The 13,762-nt window shown below is 40.9% G+C and overlaps 1 protein-coding gene across 1 annotated transcript in view; it reads right to left on the bottom strand.

Annotated features, from left to right (window-relative positions):
- The window catches only part of LOC140209991 (lysine-specific demethylase 9-like), a 75,551-nt gene that overhangs the window by 15,077 nt on the left and 46,712 nt on the right, over window positions 1-13,762 (bottom strand). Inside the window, exon 3 of the mRNA XM_072278705.1 lies at window positions 7,720-7,857. Within this exon, the coding sequence (XP_072134806.1) occupies window positions 7,720-7,857 (138 nt within the window). The remainder of the gene's footprint in view (window positions 1-7,719; window positions 7,858-13,762) is intronic.

The raw sequence follows: 13,762 nt of genomic DNA, 5'->3' as shown, positions 1-13,762 counted from the left end.
GTGCATAACAACTCACTCTAAAATAAACTCCTGTTCAACTGCTAGCTACCTTTCAGCAAGAGAGTTTTGTTCTAAGTTTTTACAAAGCTCATATTTAATATCCTTCTCAGGCGAGAAGTGTTAAAATCAAAGCAATGTGTACTTGATCATTACCAGAAGGTTGCTGTGAATTGTGTTCCTGACAAACAATCCATGTCAGAAAATGTTCTCCTACAATAGTTGGATGAAACTTTAAACTTTGACTCAGGAAAGGAAAAATAGTTTACTTTGCAAGTGTTAAGTTTGTCTGGCAGGACACTCCCTACATATACACAAGAGAATCTGCAGATGCCAGAAATCCAGACCAACACACAAAAATGCTGGAGAAACTCAGAAGGTAAGGCATTTCTGTGGAAAAGAATAGACATCCAAGACCCTTTATCAAGACTGGAAAGGAAGGGGGAAGATGCCAGAATAAAAAAAATGGGGTGGGGGAAAGGAAGGGGGACTAGCTAGAAGGTGAAGCCAGGTAGGTGGGAAAGATAAAGATCTGGAAAAGGAGGAGAGGAGAGTGGACCAAAGGAGAAAGGGAAGGAGGAGGGGCACCGGGGGAGGTGATAGGCATGTGAGAAAAAGAGGTATGAGGCCAGAGTGGGAAAGAGATGAACAGCGAAGAGGGAGAGGAAAACAAATTATCGGAAGGAGAAATCGCTTTCATGCCATCAAGTTGGAGGCTACCTAGATGGAATATGAAGTGTTGTCCCTCCATCTCGAGAATGGCCTCATTTTGGCAAAAGAGGCGGCTATGGATTGACATGTCGAACAAGCACCTGTTAATAAATTTAGAAGTCTGATGTATGTGCATATGTTGTTTCCTATAAACACAAATTGTTCTCTTTTCAGTCTTGTGTGTTTTTGATGCCATTTATTACTATAATATGAAGTTGAGTTACCATATCAAATGATTTTTGTACATTTTTCTATTTACGTACAAAATCCTTAAAAATGAAACCCATTTGTTACCTGGACACTGCCTGTGGTGTATAAAATTTACCTCTAACAGAGACTAAAAAAATTCCTTCTAATGGGAAATATATCCCAGTGGAGATTTTACTGGAAATGTATCCCTGTAGTGGATATTTGATTATTTATTCATTTATTTAGAGACACAGCATAGAACAAGCCCTTCTGGACCAACAAACTGCACCACCCAGTAATCACCTATTTAATTGTCACAGGACAATTTACAATGCCCAATTAATGTACTAACTGGTATGTCATTGGACTATGGGAGGAAACCGGATCACTGAGGAAACTCACGCACTCACGGGAGGGACGTACAAGTTTCTCACAGATGATACTAAAATTAAACTTCGAACTCCAGCATGTCAAGCTGTAATAGCGTCGTGCTAACGTCTGTGCTACCATGGCAACCTACATTTTTCACACAAGGACTGTGGCAAAGAAACTGGTGGAAGAACTCTGAGAAGACTTTCTGATGATATTCAAATCTCATTCACTACACCCACCCACCCCCCACCCGCCCCCCCAAAGCAGCACTAATGTGTATCTCAATTCTGTTATGGGGATGACTGGCTGTGTCCCAAGGAAAGCTAAATGTAGTTTAGGATATGTATATGGATTTCAGCAAGGCATTTGATAAGGTATCCCATGCAAGGCTAATTGAGAAAATAAGGAGGCATGGGATCCAAGGGGACATTGCTTTGTGGGTCCAGAACTGGCTTGCCCACAGAAGGCAAAGAGTGGTTGTAGACAGGTCATTTTCTGCATGGAGGTCGGTGACTAGTGGTGTGCCTCAGGGATCTGTTCTGGGACCATTACTCTTCGTGATTTTTAGAAATGACCTGGATGAGGAAGTGGAGGGATGGGTTAAGTAAGTTTGCTGATGACACAAAGGTTGGAGCTGTTGTGGATAGTGTGGAGGGCTGTCAGAGGTTACAGTGGGACATTGATAGGATGCAAAACTGGGCTGAGAAGTGGCAGATGGAGTTCAACCCAGATAAGTTATCTTAACCCAGGGTTAACATATGAGGAACGTTTGTCCGCTCTTGGACTGTATTCCTTGGAGTTTAGAAGAATGAGGGGGAGACCTCATAGAAACATTTCGAATGTTGAAAGTCATGGACAGAGTGGATGTGGCAAAGTTGTTTCCCATAATGGGGGAGTCTAGTACGAGAGGGCATGACTTAAGGATTGAAGGGCGCCCATTCAGAACAGAAATGCAAATAAATTTTTTTAGCCAGAGGGTGGTGAATCTATGGAATTTGTTGCCACAGGCAGCAGTGGAGGCCAAGTCATTGGGTGTATTTAAGGCAGAGATTGATAGGTATCTGAGTAACCAGGGCATCAAAGGTTATGGTGAGAAGGTGGGGGAGTGGGACTAAATGGGAGAATGGATCAGCTCATGATAAAATGGTGGAGCAGACTCGATGGGCCGAATGGTCAACTTCTGCTCCTTTGTCTTATGGTCTTAAGTGTGAAGTGGTTCATTTTGGTAGGTCAAATACGATGGCAGAATATACTATTAATGGTAAGACTCCTGGCAGTGTGGAGGATCAGAGGGATCTTGGGGTCCAAGTCCACAGGACGCTCAAAGCAACTGTGCAGGTTGACTCTGTGGTTAAGAAGGCATACGGTATATTGGCCTTCATCAATCATGGAATTGAATTTAGGAGTCGAGGGGTAATGTTGCAGCTATATAGGACCACTTGGGAGTACTGTGCTCAGTTCTGGTCACCTCACTACAGGAAAGATGTGAAAGCCATAGAAAGGGTGCAGAGGAGATTTACAAAAATGTTGCCTGGATTGGGGAGCATGCCTTATGAAAACAGGTTGAGTGAACTTGGTCTTTTCTCCTTGGAGCGATGGAGAATGAGAGACCTGATAGAGGTGTATAAGGTGATGAGAGGCATTGATCGTGTGGATAGTCAGAGGATTTTTCCCAGGGTTGAAATGGTTGACACAAGAGGACACAGGTTTAAGGTGCTGGGGAGTAGATACAGAGGAGATATCAGGGGTAAGTTTTTTTTACTTAGAGAGTGGTGAGTGGAGTGGGCTGCCGGCAATGGTGGTGGAGGTAGATACGATAGTGTCTTTTAAGAGACTTTTGGATAGGTACATTGAGCTTAGAAGAATAGAAGGCTATAGATAAGCCTAGTAATTTCTAAGGTAAGGCACAACTTTGTGGGCTGAAGGGCCTGTATTGTGCTGTAGGTCTTCTATGTTTTTAGTTGAGAAATATGTTACCCGTGGTAAACTCCTTCACCTAATAACTCACCCCACTTCTACATACATATCACCGAGTGTCACTTTATGTACAGTTGCAAGAGAAAGCTTGTGATTCCTTTGCAGTTACCTGTTTTGCTGCATTAATTACTCATAAAATGTGGCCTGATCTTCATCTACATCACAATAATAGATAAACACAATCTGCCTAAACTAATGACACTTCTCCTCGTCAATACTAAGCACACCATTTAAATAATTGCAGTCCAGGTTGAAAAAAGTATGTGAACCTCTGGGATAGTGCCTTCCACAAAAGCTATTTGGAGTCATGTGTTCCAATCAGTAAGGTGAGATTGGAGGTGTGGGTTGTAGAAGTGCTCTGTCCTATAAAAAACACATGAAGTCAGGTTACTGACAGAGCATGCTCTTCTCAAGAAAGATCTGTTTACATGCATCATGCCTCAATCAAAACAACTTTTAGAGGATCTTAGAAGAAATGCTGAAATGCATGAAGCTGGAAAAGTCGACAAAAGCATTTCTAAAAACCAAAGTATTCATCAGTCCACAGCAAGAGATATTGTCTAGAAGTGGAGGAAATTCTGTACTTTTGCTACTCTCCCTTTGAATGGGCATCCTGCAAAGATCACATCAACAATAACAACATGCAATGCTGAAGGAAGTGAAAAAAAAACCCAAGGGTAAAAGCAAGAGTCCTGCAGAAATTTCTAAAACTTGCTAAAGTCTCTGTTCATGTGTCCACTAGAAAAAAAAACACTGAACAAGAATGGTACTCATGGAAGGACACCACAGAGGAAACCACTGCTCTCTAAAATAAAACATTGCTACATGTCTCAAGTTTGCAAAAGACCACCTGGATATTCCACAATGCTCCTAGGACAACATTCTGAGAAAAGATAAGACAAAAGTTGAACTTCCTCGCAGAAATGCACACTGATATGCTTGGAGAGGGAAGGGCACTGCATAGCAACACCAAAACCTCATCTCAACTGTGAAGCATGGTGGAAGGAGCATCATGGTATTGGGCTGCTTTGCTGCCTCAGAACCCGGAGAGCTTGCAATTATTGAGGAACAATAAATTCAAAATTGTATCAAGACATTTTACAGGAGAATATCAGGGTAGTGGTCCACCATCTGAAGTTGGATGATGCAACAAGACAATGAACTAAAATACAAAGAGTAGATCAACAATAGATGGATTAAAAAGAAGAAAATTTGTGTCTTGGAATGGCCAAGTCAGACTCCAGACATTATGCCGGCCAGTTTAGCGAACAGAGCGGCAGACACTCCTGCCGAAATCTGAAGGAAAACACACAGAGGATGCAAAGGGGGATCACAAAGGTGAGGAAAGAGGACCGGGTTGAGACAACAGAGACTTATGGAGAAGAGCAGTTCAGTGGGTAATAAAATGGACTAGTTGACGGCACTAGCCGGGAGTCAGAGAACATTTCGGGAGAGCAGTGTTATGTGTTTTACTGAAACGTGGCTGCACGAGGACATACCCAACCAAAACTTTCCCATGGAGGGCTTCCAGACCGTTTGGGCTGACCGGAAGTGCACTGAGAGCGGTAAGTGTAAAGGAGTTGGGGGCTTGCTGTTCTGGTTAACAATGGATGGCGATCCTAGTCATATTATGATCGAGGAACGTGTTTGTAGCCCGGATATTGAACTTTGCAGCTCCTTGCGTGGAAGGTCAGGCACCCTGAGCCAATAGGCTGGTCCTGGACTTATTTCCATCTGGCATAGTTTGCATTTTGTTGTTTGATTGTTTGTGGTTTTTGTATTGCTATATTTATGCTCTATTCTTGGTTGGTGCAGCTGTAACAAAACCCAATTTCCCTCGGGATCAATAAAGTATGTCTATCTATCTACCTATTTAACCCAATCGAGTTGCTGTGACATGACCTGAAGAGGGTTGTTCATGTAAGGTATCCCTGAAATATTGATGAACTGAAACACTTTTGTACGGAGGAATGGTCTAAAATTCGTCCCTGCTGTTGTGCAAATCTGATCAGCAGCTATAGGAAATGTTTGGAGGCTATTGCTGCTAAAGGTTATACCAGTTACTAAATACAAGGATTCACGTACTTTTACCAGCCTAGACTGTGAATGATTAAACAATGAGTTCAATAAAGATATGAAAGGTACACAAACAATTATGTTTAGCCAGATTGTGTTTGTCTATTATTGTGGCTTCGATGAAGATCAGAGCACATTTTATGAGTAATTAATGCAGAAAACCAGGTAATTGCAAAGGATTCACAAATTTTTTGGTGCAACTGTATATAAAATCAGACTATATAACAGTTCCTTGTACATTGTGCTTTATAAAACTATTGCTTTTATATTTATTTTGTTTTTTTTATTGTGTTCTTACATTTATTGTGTTTTTTATGCTGCATTGGATCTGGAGTAAATCATTTCGCTCCTTTATACTCGTGTTCTGAAGAATGACAATACAGCATCTTGAATCTTGAATCTATTGCACTTTGTGACTGCCTTGTTTTACACATTATCGCAGTGAGACACTGAAAAACGCATTTCGTTTGATATAATGTACCTTTCACTGTTATAATACGGTGAAAGGCTCCATATAAATACAAAGTCTTTATCAGTGGGTCACAGCTTCAGTTAAATGGATAGTCCCTTTTAATCAATGCTAGATGACGTGGTCCTTGAACTCTACTACTCAACAGATTATCACTAAATAGACATGGCCTTTCAGTCAGGCTGAATAATGCATGATGGCCAAAACATTATTAATGGTCATTAAAACAGCAAATACTAAGTTGGGAGAGTCTTGGAACAGATGTTTTCATGTCATATTCTCAGCCCATTATATTCCCTCCTGCAAACTGAGGCAAACTTTACTGCCAACATGAGATAGCACGTCTATAAGTACAGAAAACATAGCCTCAGGATCTCTGGTGAGGTGATGGCTCATGTGAATGGAACGGCCTCACAGGGGCCAACCAAAGGTGCTTTTTACTTTGTAAGATCTGCTTTTTATGGTCCAATGACAATTCTCCTCCAAGAACATTGGGTACTGCAGGGCTATTCCATCAGTGAGGTGCTCGTTGATCGGAGTAGCTAGACTGGTGTCAGTGGCAGAGTCAGCCGACGTGTCAATGGGGTCAGCCCGGATGTCAGAAGAACTGGTCTGGGTTCGGAGCAGCTGACCTGGCTGCAGACCTTGTTGATGCCTGCTACTCAAAAGCATCAGAGTTGGTGCAGTATAACCGTGGGAGATTATCTCCGACATTTTACTTGTGATCGCAAGACTTTGTTGGACAGTGATAACCTAAGTTGCCGCAGGCCTGTTACCCTTGTCTGGTGAAGGGACAGTCAGCATGGGAGTTGTGTTGCCTTAGTTGTAGCGAGAACTAGGCCTCAAGCCTTGGGCTTGCCTGCTGTTGCAGACCAGGTGAGAGACATGGAAGCGCTACAGCATGGTTGAGTGCAGCTGGAGTCTGGCCTTGCCTGTCGGTGCTGCCCTCCTTTATTCGGGAGGTGGAATGACAGGCTGGATTGCATGCATCTGTACGCTGCCGGGAGGCTATCATCAATTGCTGGACATTGTGGCTGAGGGTCTGGGACTATGTATGTTTTTTTCAGTGAATATGCTTCTTTGTTCTATATTTTGATTTATGTTACTTGCTATTTTGAATGTTTTGCAACTTAGCCACAGAGGAACACTCTCATTCAGCTGTGTCTATAAATGGTTTGAATGACAATTAAACTTGATTTGATTTGATCTGAAATTAAACTATGCTTTGAAGATACAGTCACGGTTGAAGACCTAACTGATGGTGGGAGCTCCTGCAGCATTTTGTCTGTGTTACTCTGGATTTCCAGTATCTGCAGAATCTCTTGTGTTCATGATTTGCTGAAGTCTCGCTGAGGTTTAAATCTTCCCTTTGACACAAGGTCAGTGAGACCCTCGGTCACTGGTCGCTGCTCCCTGCTCCCCCTCTGATCTCTGCTGCTCTCCAACTCTTCCAACTTGCACTCCTTCCCAATACCCACACCCCCACCTTCTTATTCTGGCTTCTTCTCCTTTCCTTTCCCGTTGTGAAGATAGGTCTTGGCCCGAAACATTGACTGCTTACTCCTTTCCATAGATCCTGCCTGAACGGCTGAGTTTCTCCAGCATTTTGTAGTTGTTACAACAACATGATAAAGACCAGATATCTGTTTCAATGACCTTTATCAGGATTGCTGAAGACAACCCTGTTACAACGGAGGCAGTGGGATCTATTATGACCACAATAAAAAGCAAATTTCCTCTGAAAGGCAGCAACTCAGAGTGGTAATGTCACCTTAGACAATGGCCTCATGTTTCTGAAAAGGGACATGAATTGATAATTTTCTGACACAGAGTTAAGTATTATGTCAGAAGTGTATACAATTCTACAGCATAATAAGAGTACTATATATATCCATTATTTCCAATTAATCCCTAGTCTGTGAACTTACTTTCAAAAATGGAGATTCTTCCAACATATCAAGAAACTCTGGGAAGTAATCTCCAACCTCTTCATCCACTGCTCCCACCAAGCTGATCTGTCTCATTGGGCCCGCTCTGTATGTGCCACAACAGTAAGTCCGTGAAACCTGTTTGGTAGACAGAAAGAAGTTCAGTTAGCAGTTCATTGGAATAAAGTGCAATTACCCACAGATGAAAGCTACTCAGTAAAATATTCAATTTATTCAACATTCAATCTGGATAGGAATTTCTCCCTTCACCCATTTAATTCAGTCACTTTGTACAAATGGTTAACTCGTCCATTGTGCCTGTGTCAGCTTTCTAAAGCCTTCCTCATTAGTTCCACACTCTTTTTCCCATAGCTTTGCAGATTTTTCCTTTTTAAGTATATGACCAATAGCTCTGAAAGTTAATTTTTAAAACCTGTTTCCATCACTCTTTTTGGCAAATTTCTCTGTACAGTATTAAAAAGACCCATGGGCCTGCAATGCTTGTTTTGGGTGGCATGGTAACATCGTGGTTAAAATAATGCTATCACAGTGCCAGCAATTAGCAACTGGGGTTCAATTCCTGTCACTGTCTATAAGGCATCTGTACATTCTCCCCATGACCCTGTGAATTCCTTCCTGTTTCCTCCCACATCCTAAAGAGGTATGGGTTAATAAATTGTGGGCATGCTGAAAGAGCAGCATACTCGGATTGGGTTGGTCGTTGTCGCAAATGAAGCATTTCACTGTATGTTTCAATGTACATGTGACAAATAAAGCTAATCTTTGTAACCAGGCGCATTATATAAAGCATAAAAGTACAAAAGCAATGGAAGCCAAAGTGATGGTTGCTAAGGAGGCATTAAATTCATCCCCTCAAGTTGTTTCTGTCTTGATAGGGAATTGTGTTTGCCAACTCAAAAAGCTTTCTTCAGTGCAGTGTTGGATTATAATCTGTACAGTGCAAAAGCAACAAACTAATCATGTGCAGTTTTACACTTTACTAAAATACCTGCAACAGCATCTGTTTTGTAAAATAAAGTTTAATTTTTCATCAACTTAACTTTTGCCTCAGCCTAGCTTGATAATAAATCAGGGAAACACACAATCTCATACACCCTCTTTCAGTTACCTTAAACTTGAAATGAAATTAAACTGAAACAGATTAATCCCACTTAAATGACTGGCTGCTCACCAAAAACAGAATTTAGATGCACTTTACTCAATTCACTTGGAGGATCCAGGCATCAATGGTGAGACCAGTATTTATGGACCATTTTTAATCGCCTGTTGACTTGATCGGTCATTCTAAAGGACAATGTTCTTCTCGCAAGACCGTTAGTGAACCCAATGGATTTTTAATGATCCACTGGGTCATTACATAATCATCATTAATTAACTTGTTATTTCAGAATTATTTAATTAACTATATTTAAATTGTGGTTGTGAAGTTTGAACTGATTCCTGGACACTAAAGTCCAAGCTTCTGTATAACTATACTGCAGCATCGCAGGTTGTTAACCATAACAGCTGGTGACTATGGTAAATAGAATTATGATCTATGCCTATTTTGCTGCCACAATTCTGACTTAAAAATCAGGTCCCAACCTCGTGCTTGAACAATGCAGGGATTATCCTCCAGATCTGCAAAAATAATTTCCTCGTAGTGACTCCCAGATGAGGCAGCAGCAACTCTCACCCATAAAATTGACTGGACCATGTCCCTAACCTTGTTTTGAATGCCATGTATTTCATTTTATCATTTTGAAAAGGTGGTCACCCTAATGGTCTAGTACTATTTTGAAGAACATTAATTCTATAGCAAGAACTGTTGACTAGTGTTGTTTTATAGTACACAGTACAAGGCAGGAGAGTTTAAAGGACTGCCTGAACTCTGCAGCTGCAACCACAAAAGCAACTATCTGAGGCTGCAAGGCCAGAGATTAATATAGGTCGACCTTCACTAATCTGACTACCAGTAATCCGGTTTCTTCGATAGACCGGCACTGATTATGCTTAATGTGATCCTTCTGTAATTCAGCATTATCACTAATCTGGCACTCCTCAGGTCCCAATGGTGCCGGATTAGTGAAGGTCAACCTGTATTAAATATAGTTAATATCTCATACAAGGTCCTCGATTAGATAGTTAATGCAATTTCTTCCAGCGACGTTTCCTGCAGAGTATAATTTGGACCAACCCAACTCTCCACTTTGGGTTAAATGAATAACATCTCTCAAGGCACACACAGAGAAACAACAAAAGGCCCTTTGTCCCATCTAGTCCATGCCAGCCTGATCTTCTGCCTCGTCCCATCTACTTGCACTCAGACCATATCCCTCCAAACACTTCCCATCCATGTACCTATCCAAGCTTCTCTTAAATGTCACAATTAAACTTGCATCTACCAATTGCACTGGCAGCTCATTCCTCACTCACGTCACCCTTTGAATGAAGTTTCCCTTTTGATTCCCCTTAAATATTTGACCTTTCACCCTAAACCAATGACCTCTTGTTTTAGTCTCACCCAACCTGAGGGGGGAAAAAAAGCTTGCATGCATTCAGCTCATCTTAACCCCTCAATTTTGTTGACCTCTGCAAAATCTCCTTCTCATTTTCCTGTGTTCTTAAGAAGTCAGTTTTCTTCAAGGTTATGGACTGCAAGGTTCATGTGGGAAAGTGGAGCTGAGGTTGAGGACAACAAATACATGTGGATGGTGGGGCCTTTTATTTTATTCATTCACTGGATGGAGACATTGCTGGGCACGTCAGCATTTTCTGTCCCTAATGATCTTTCAACTGAAGTGGTCGATCACATTTTGTGGGTCTAGAGTCATGTTCAGGCCAGACTGGTTAAGAAATGCATAGTTCCTTCCCAGAAGGATATCAGTGAAATTAGTAAGTTTTTAATGACAATCCTGTGGTTTCCTACCACTGTTTCTAATTCTTATGATGTGATCACAGAAACAGCTGCGCTATACCCACAAACATTTCAATCCTCTCATGTTGCTCAGCCATAAAGTTCCTTTAGAACTGCCAGAGATTACCAGCCTGTGTTATTCATCAACATGATTACTGAAAGCCTCAGCTCGCAAACAATTTTTTAAACATTTTTTTATATACAAAAATATAGAGAAAGGTGTTTTCATCACCTGGCAAATCAGGATATGAAGGAAAAAAATTTCCATTGGCCCTCCATAGATTGTTACAAATAAAAAAGACCCTCTTCCTGGAATCAAATTATATGTTAGCAATCTACTTCAGCATTTCCAATTTCCTATTACCTACCTCTCTGATAACAATTCTAAAGGCAGTTGTTAATGTGCTTTCACTAGTGGGAGAGTGACGAACAAGGGGATACTGCCACAAAATAACCAGTCTATCATTTAAAACTATGGTGTATAGATTTTTTTCTTCCTTCAGAGGGCTTGTCGTCTGGAATTGACTACCTATATGTGAAAAATTAAGGAATTGAATTTATGAGGAACTGGCACAGAGGAGGAGTTGAGGCCATTGATCAGTCATAATCATACCGAATGGGAGGGTAGCTTGAGGGGGGCCGATGGCATGTTCAAGTTCAGCCTCAGCCAGAGGACAAATAGGCCAGAGGAAGTAATCAGTTCTGTTGTGTTCCATTTTCTCCACAAGGTGGTGCTGTAGTCACATGCAGATTATTTGTGAACGTAATCTATTAAACAGTTTTAACAAAAAAGTTCAACAGAATTTCTAATTTAATCCTGAAACACCAGTTTAAATGTCCTCAAAGAACATTAACATTTCTGATTGCTTCACTGTAAACCAGTAGCCCCCATCACAGATATTCACTGCTTGACCCATATTTTGACACACTAATTTGTTTGATAATATGCTTTTACACCATGTTAAACCCACTATGAAAAATAGCAACTGAATAGCATAAACCCAAGATAGGAAGAGAACTAAAATAGAATAGGGTGTGTATTATTAAAGAGCAGGGAGGGGGAAATGCTGGCAAATGGGACTACCTTGGACAATAAATCAGAGAGAGCACAATGGATAAAATGGCTTCCATTTTGCTGCTTGTTCTGCTCTCACAACAGAAACTCAAGAATAATCTATACTTCTGTCTGAACTCCATGCTCCACTTTCATTGCAATATTTGAAATAAAATAAATCAAGATAAAACTCCAATATAATGTGTTCAATTCTGGTCATCACATTTTAGGAAGCTTTAGAGAGTGCAGATGAGATTTACCCAGGTGCTGCCTGGATCAGGGAGTATATCTAATGAGGAAAAGTTGAGCAAGTTAGAGCTTTTTTCTTTGGAGCGAAGGAGAATGAGAGGCAATTTCAAAGAGGTATAAAGTAAGAGACATGGAGTGGACAACCAGTGATTTTTGCTCAGGGTGGAAATGGCTAATACAAGGCGGCATAATTTTAAGGTGATTGGAAGAAGATATGGGGGATGTCAGAGGGTGTTTTTTGAAAAATATATACACAGAGTGTGGTTGGTGCATGGAGCATCCTGTCAGGGGTGGTGGTAGAGGCAGATACATTAGAGATATTGAAGAGACTTTCCGATAGCATGTGGATGAAAGAAAGATAGAGGGTTGTATGGGAGGAATGGGTTAGATTGATTTTAGAGGAGGAAACAACAAAATGGGCTGAAGGGTCTGTATTGTTCCATGTTCTACAAGGCCATGAATTAATTAGGAAAGATTACATTACACACATCCGAGTAATGGGTTCTTGTGTCCTCAAGTACTGCCTGAAGAGCAAAGTCCTACCTTTGCCCTGTTTTTTGCTTGAATATTTGGTGGTATATGCTTAGTTTCAGAAGTTAAATAATTTAAATTTAGATGGCTGGCCCTACCTTTCTGAAATTGTTTGGGAGAGTGCCAGAATTTACAGTCCTACATGAACTTACCAGTATTGATAGCGGATCCTGTGAAGTATATTAGTATTTATAGATTGAAGCAGAGACAAGTCTCCCCTTAAGTGTTGGGAGTATTCATAGGGAATACCTAGGAATGTTTAGCATTTATAGATGATCCAAAGAAGCTATCTTTAAGGAGAGGAGACTTTCTGAGAAGTGTCAGTCTTACAGCTGGTTTTCAGTAAAGCACAGCCAAGGTATGTCAATAAACTAAAGCTGTAGCTGTTAAAGTTCAGACAACATGTGGGAACTCTCTCTGATATCGCTCATATTTGTAGATTTCAGCAGTAAGATTCAGCCTTGTTAAAAGGTAAAGCTTTCAAACTTCACCCACATGCAGTTCAGAGCTAGATTTCAGTGGTCTCTGAATCCAGTAACTAGCACTGCATAAATCTCAGATATAGCAGTTCATGAACTGGCAACAATCCACTCTGCACAACCAAGCTGCAAACCAGTGATTGGCTGGTACACACACACCTCACACAGCAAACAATAATCAATAAACCCTTAACCTGCAGAAAGCTGCAGCCAGACAGCAATACAGTTGCCTTTCCCACCAGTACATGCAGTAGGTCACGTTTGATATCGTAACCTGCAAAGGGTGCCATCTGAAAGAAGTTTTCACTCAGTAGGCCATAGAAGAATACTGGACAGGTTATTGTTCTGCCTCAAACTGTGTTCAACCTGCTATCAGAAAACTGATGTGCAGCCGCACCCAGAAATTAACATTTGAAATGCAATTAATTTCACAGTATTTGTATATTGCTGTTCAAATACTGCAGAGAATCAGATAAATTATAGCCACAGGGCAGTCCCTACAAGTCAGTACAAATCTCATAGCTCTTTTGGGAGGCTGAGAATATTTGAGAAGCTGCCAACTATAAAACTAGTCATGGTGCAGCTGAACTCTACCAGCCAGCTGGCCCAGGTGTAGTTGTTTACTGCAGATTCATTTGTAATAGCTAACTTATTCAGTTAAAACAAGAGGTAGCTGTAACTCCAAGGGTTATAATGACATTATAAAATTTATATTCCCAAGATCAAACTGATAAATTTTTAAAGAAGCTGATCAGTTGATGAAAGGAAGAATTGCTATGGATGGAGGAGTCTACAACACTAGGTCATAAACTT

This window comes from Mobula birostris, chromosome 14 (assembly GCF_030028105.1).
Source record: "Mobula birostris isolate sMobBir1 chromosome 14, sMobBir1.hap1, whole genome shotgun sequence".
NCBI classification, from domain to species: domain Eukaryota; kingdom Metazoa; phylum Chordata; class Chondrichthyes; order Myliobatiformes; family Myliobatidae; genus Mobula; species Mobula birostris.
The sequence above is the reverse complement of the archived record's forward strand: the minus strand, read 5'-3'. Positions and strand labels throughout refer to the sequence as shown.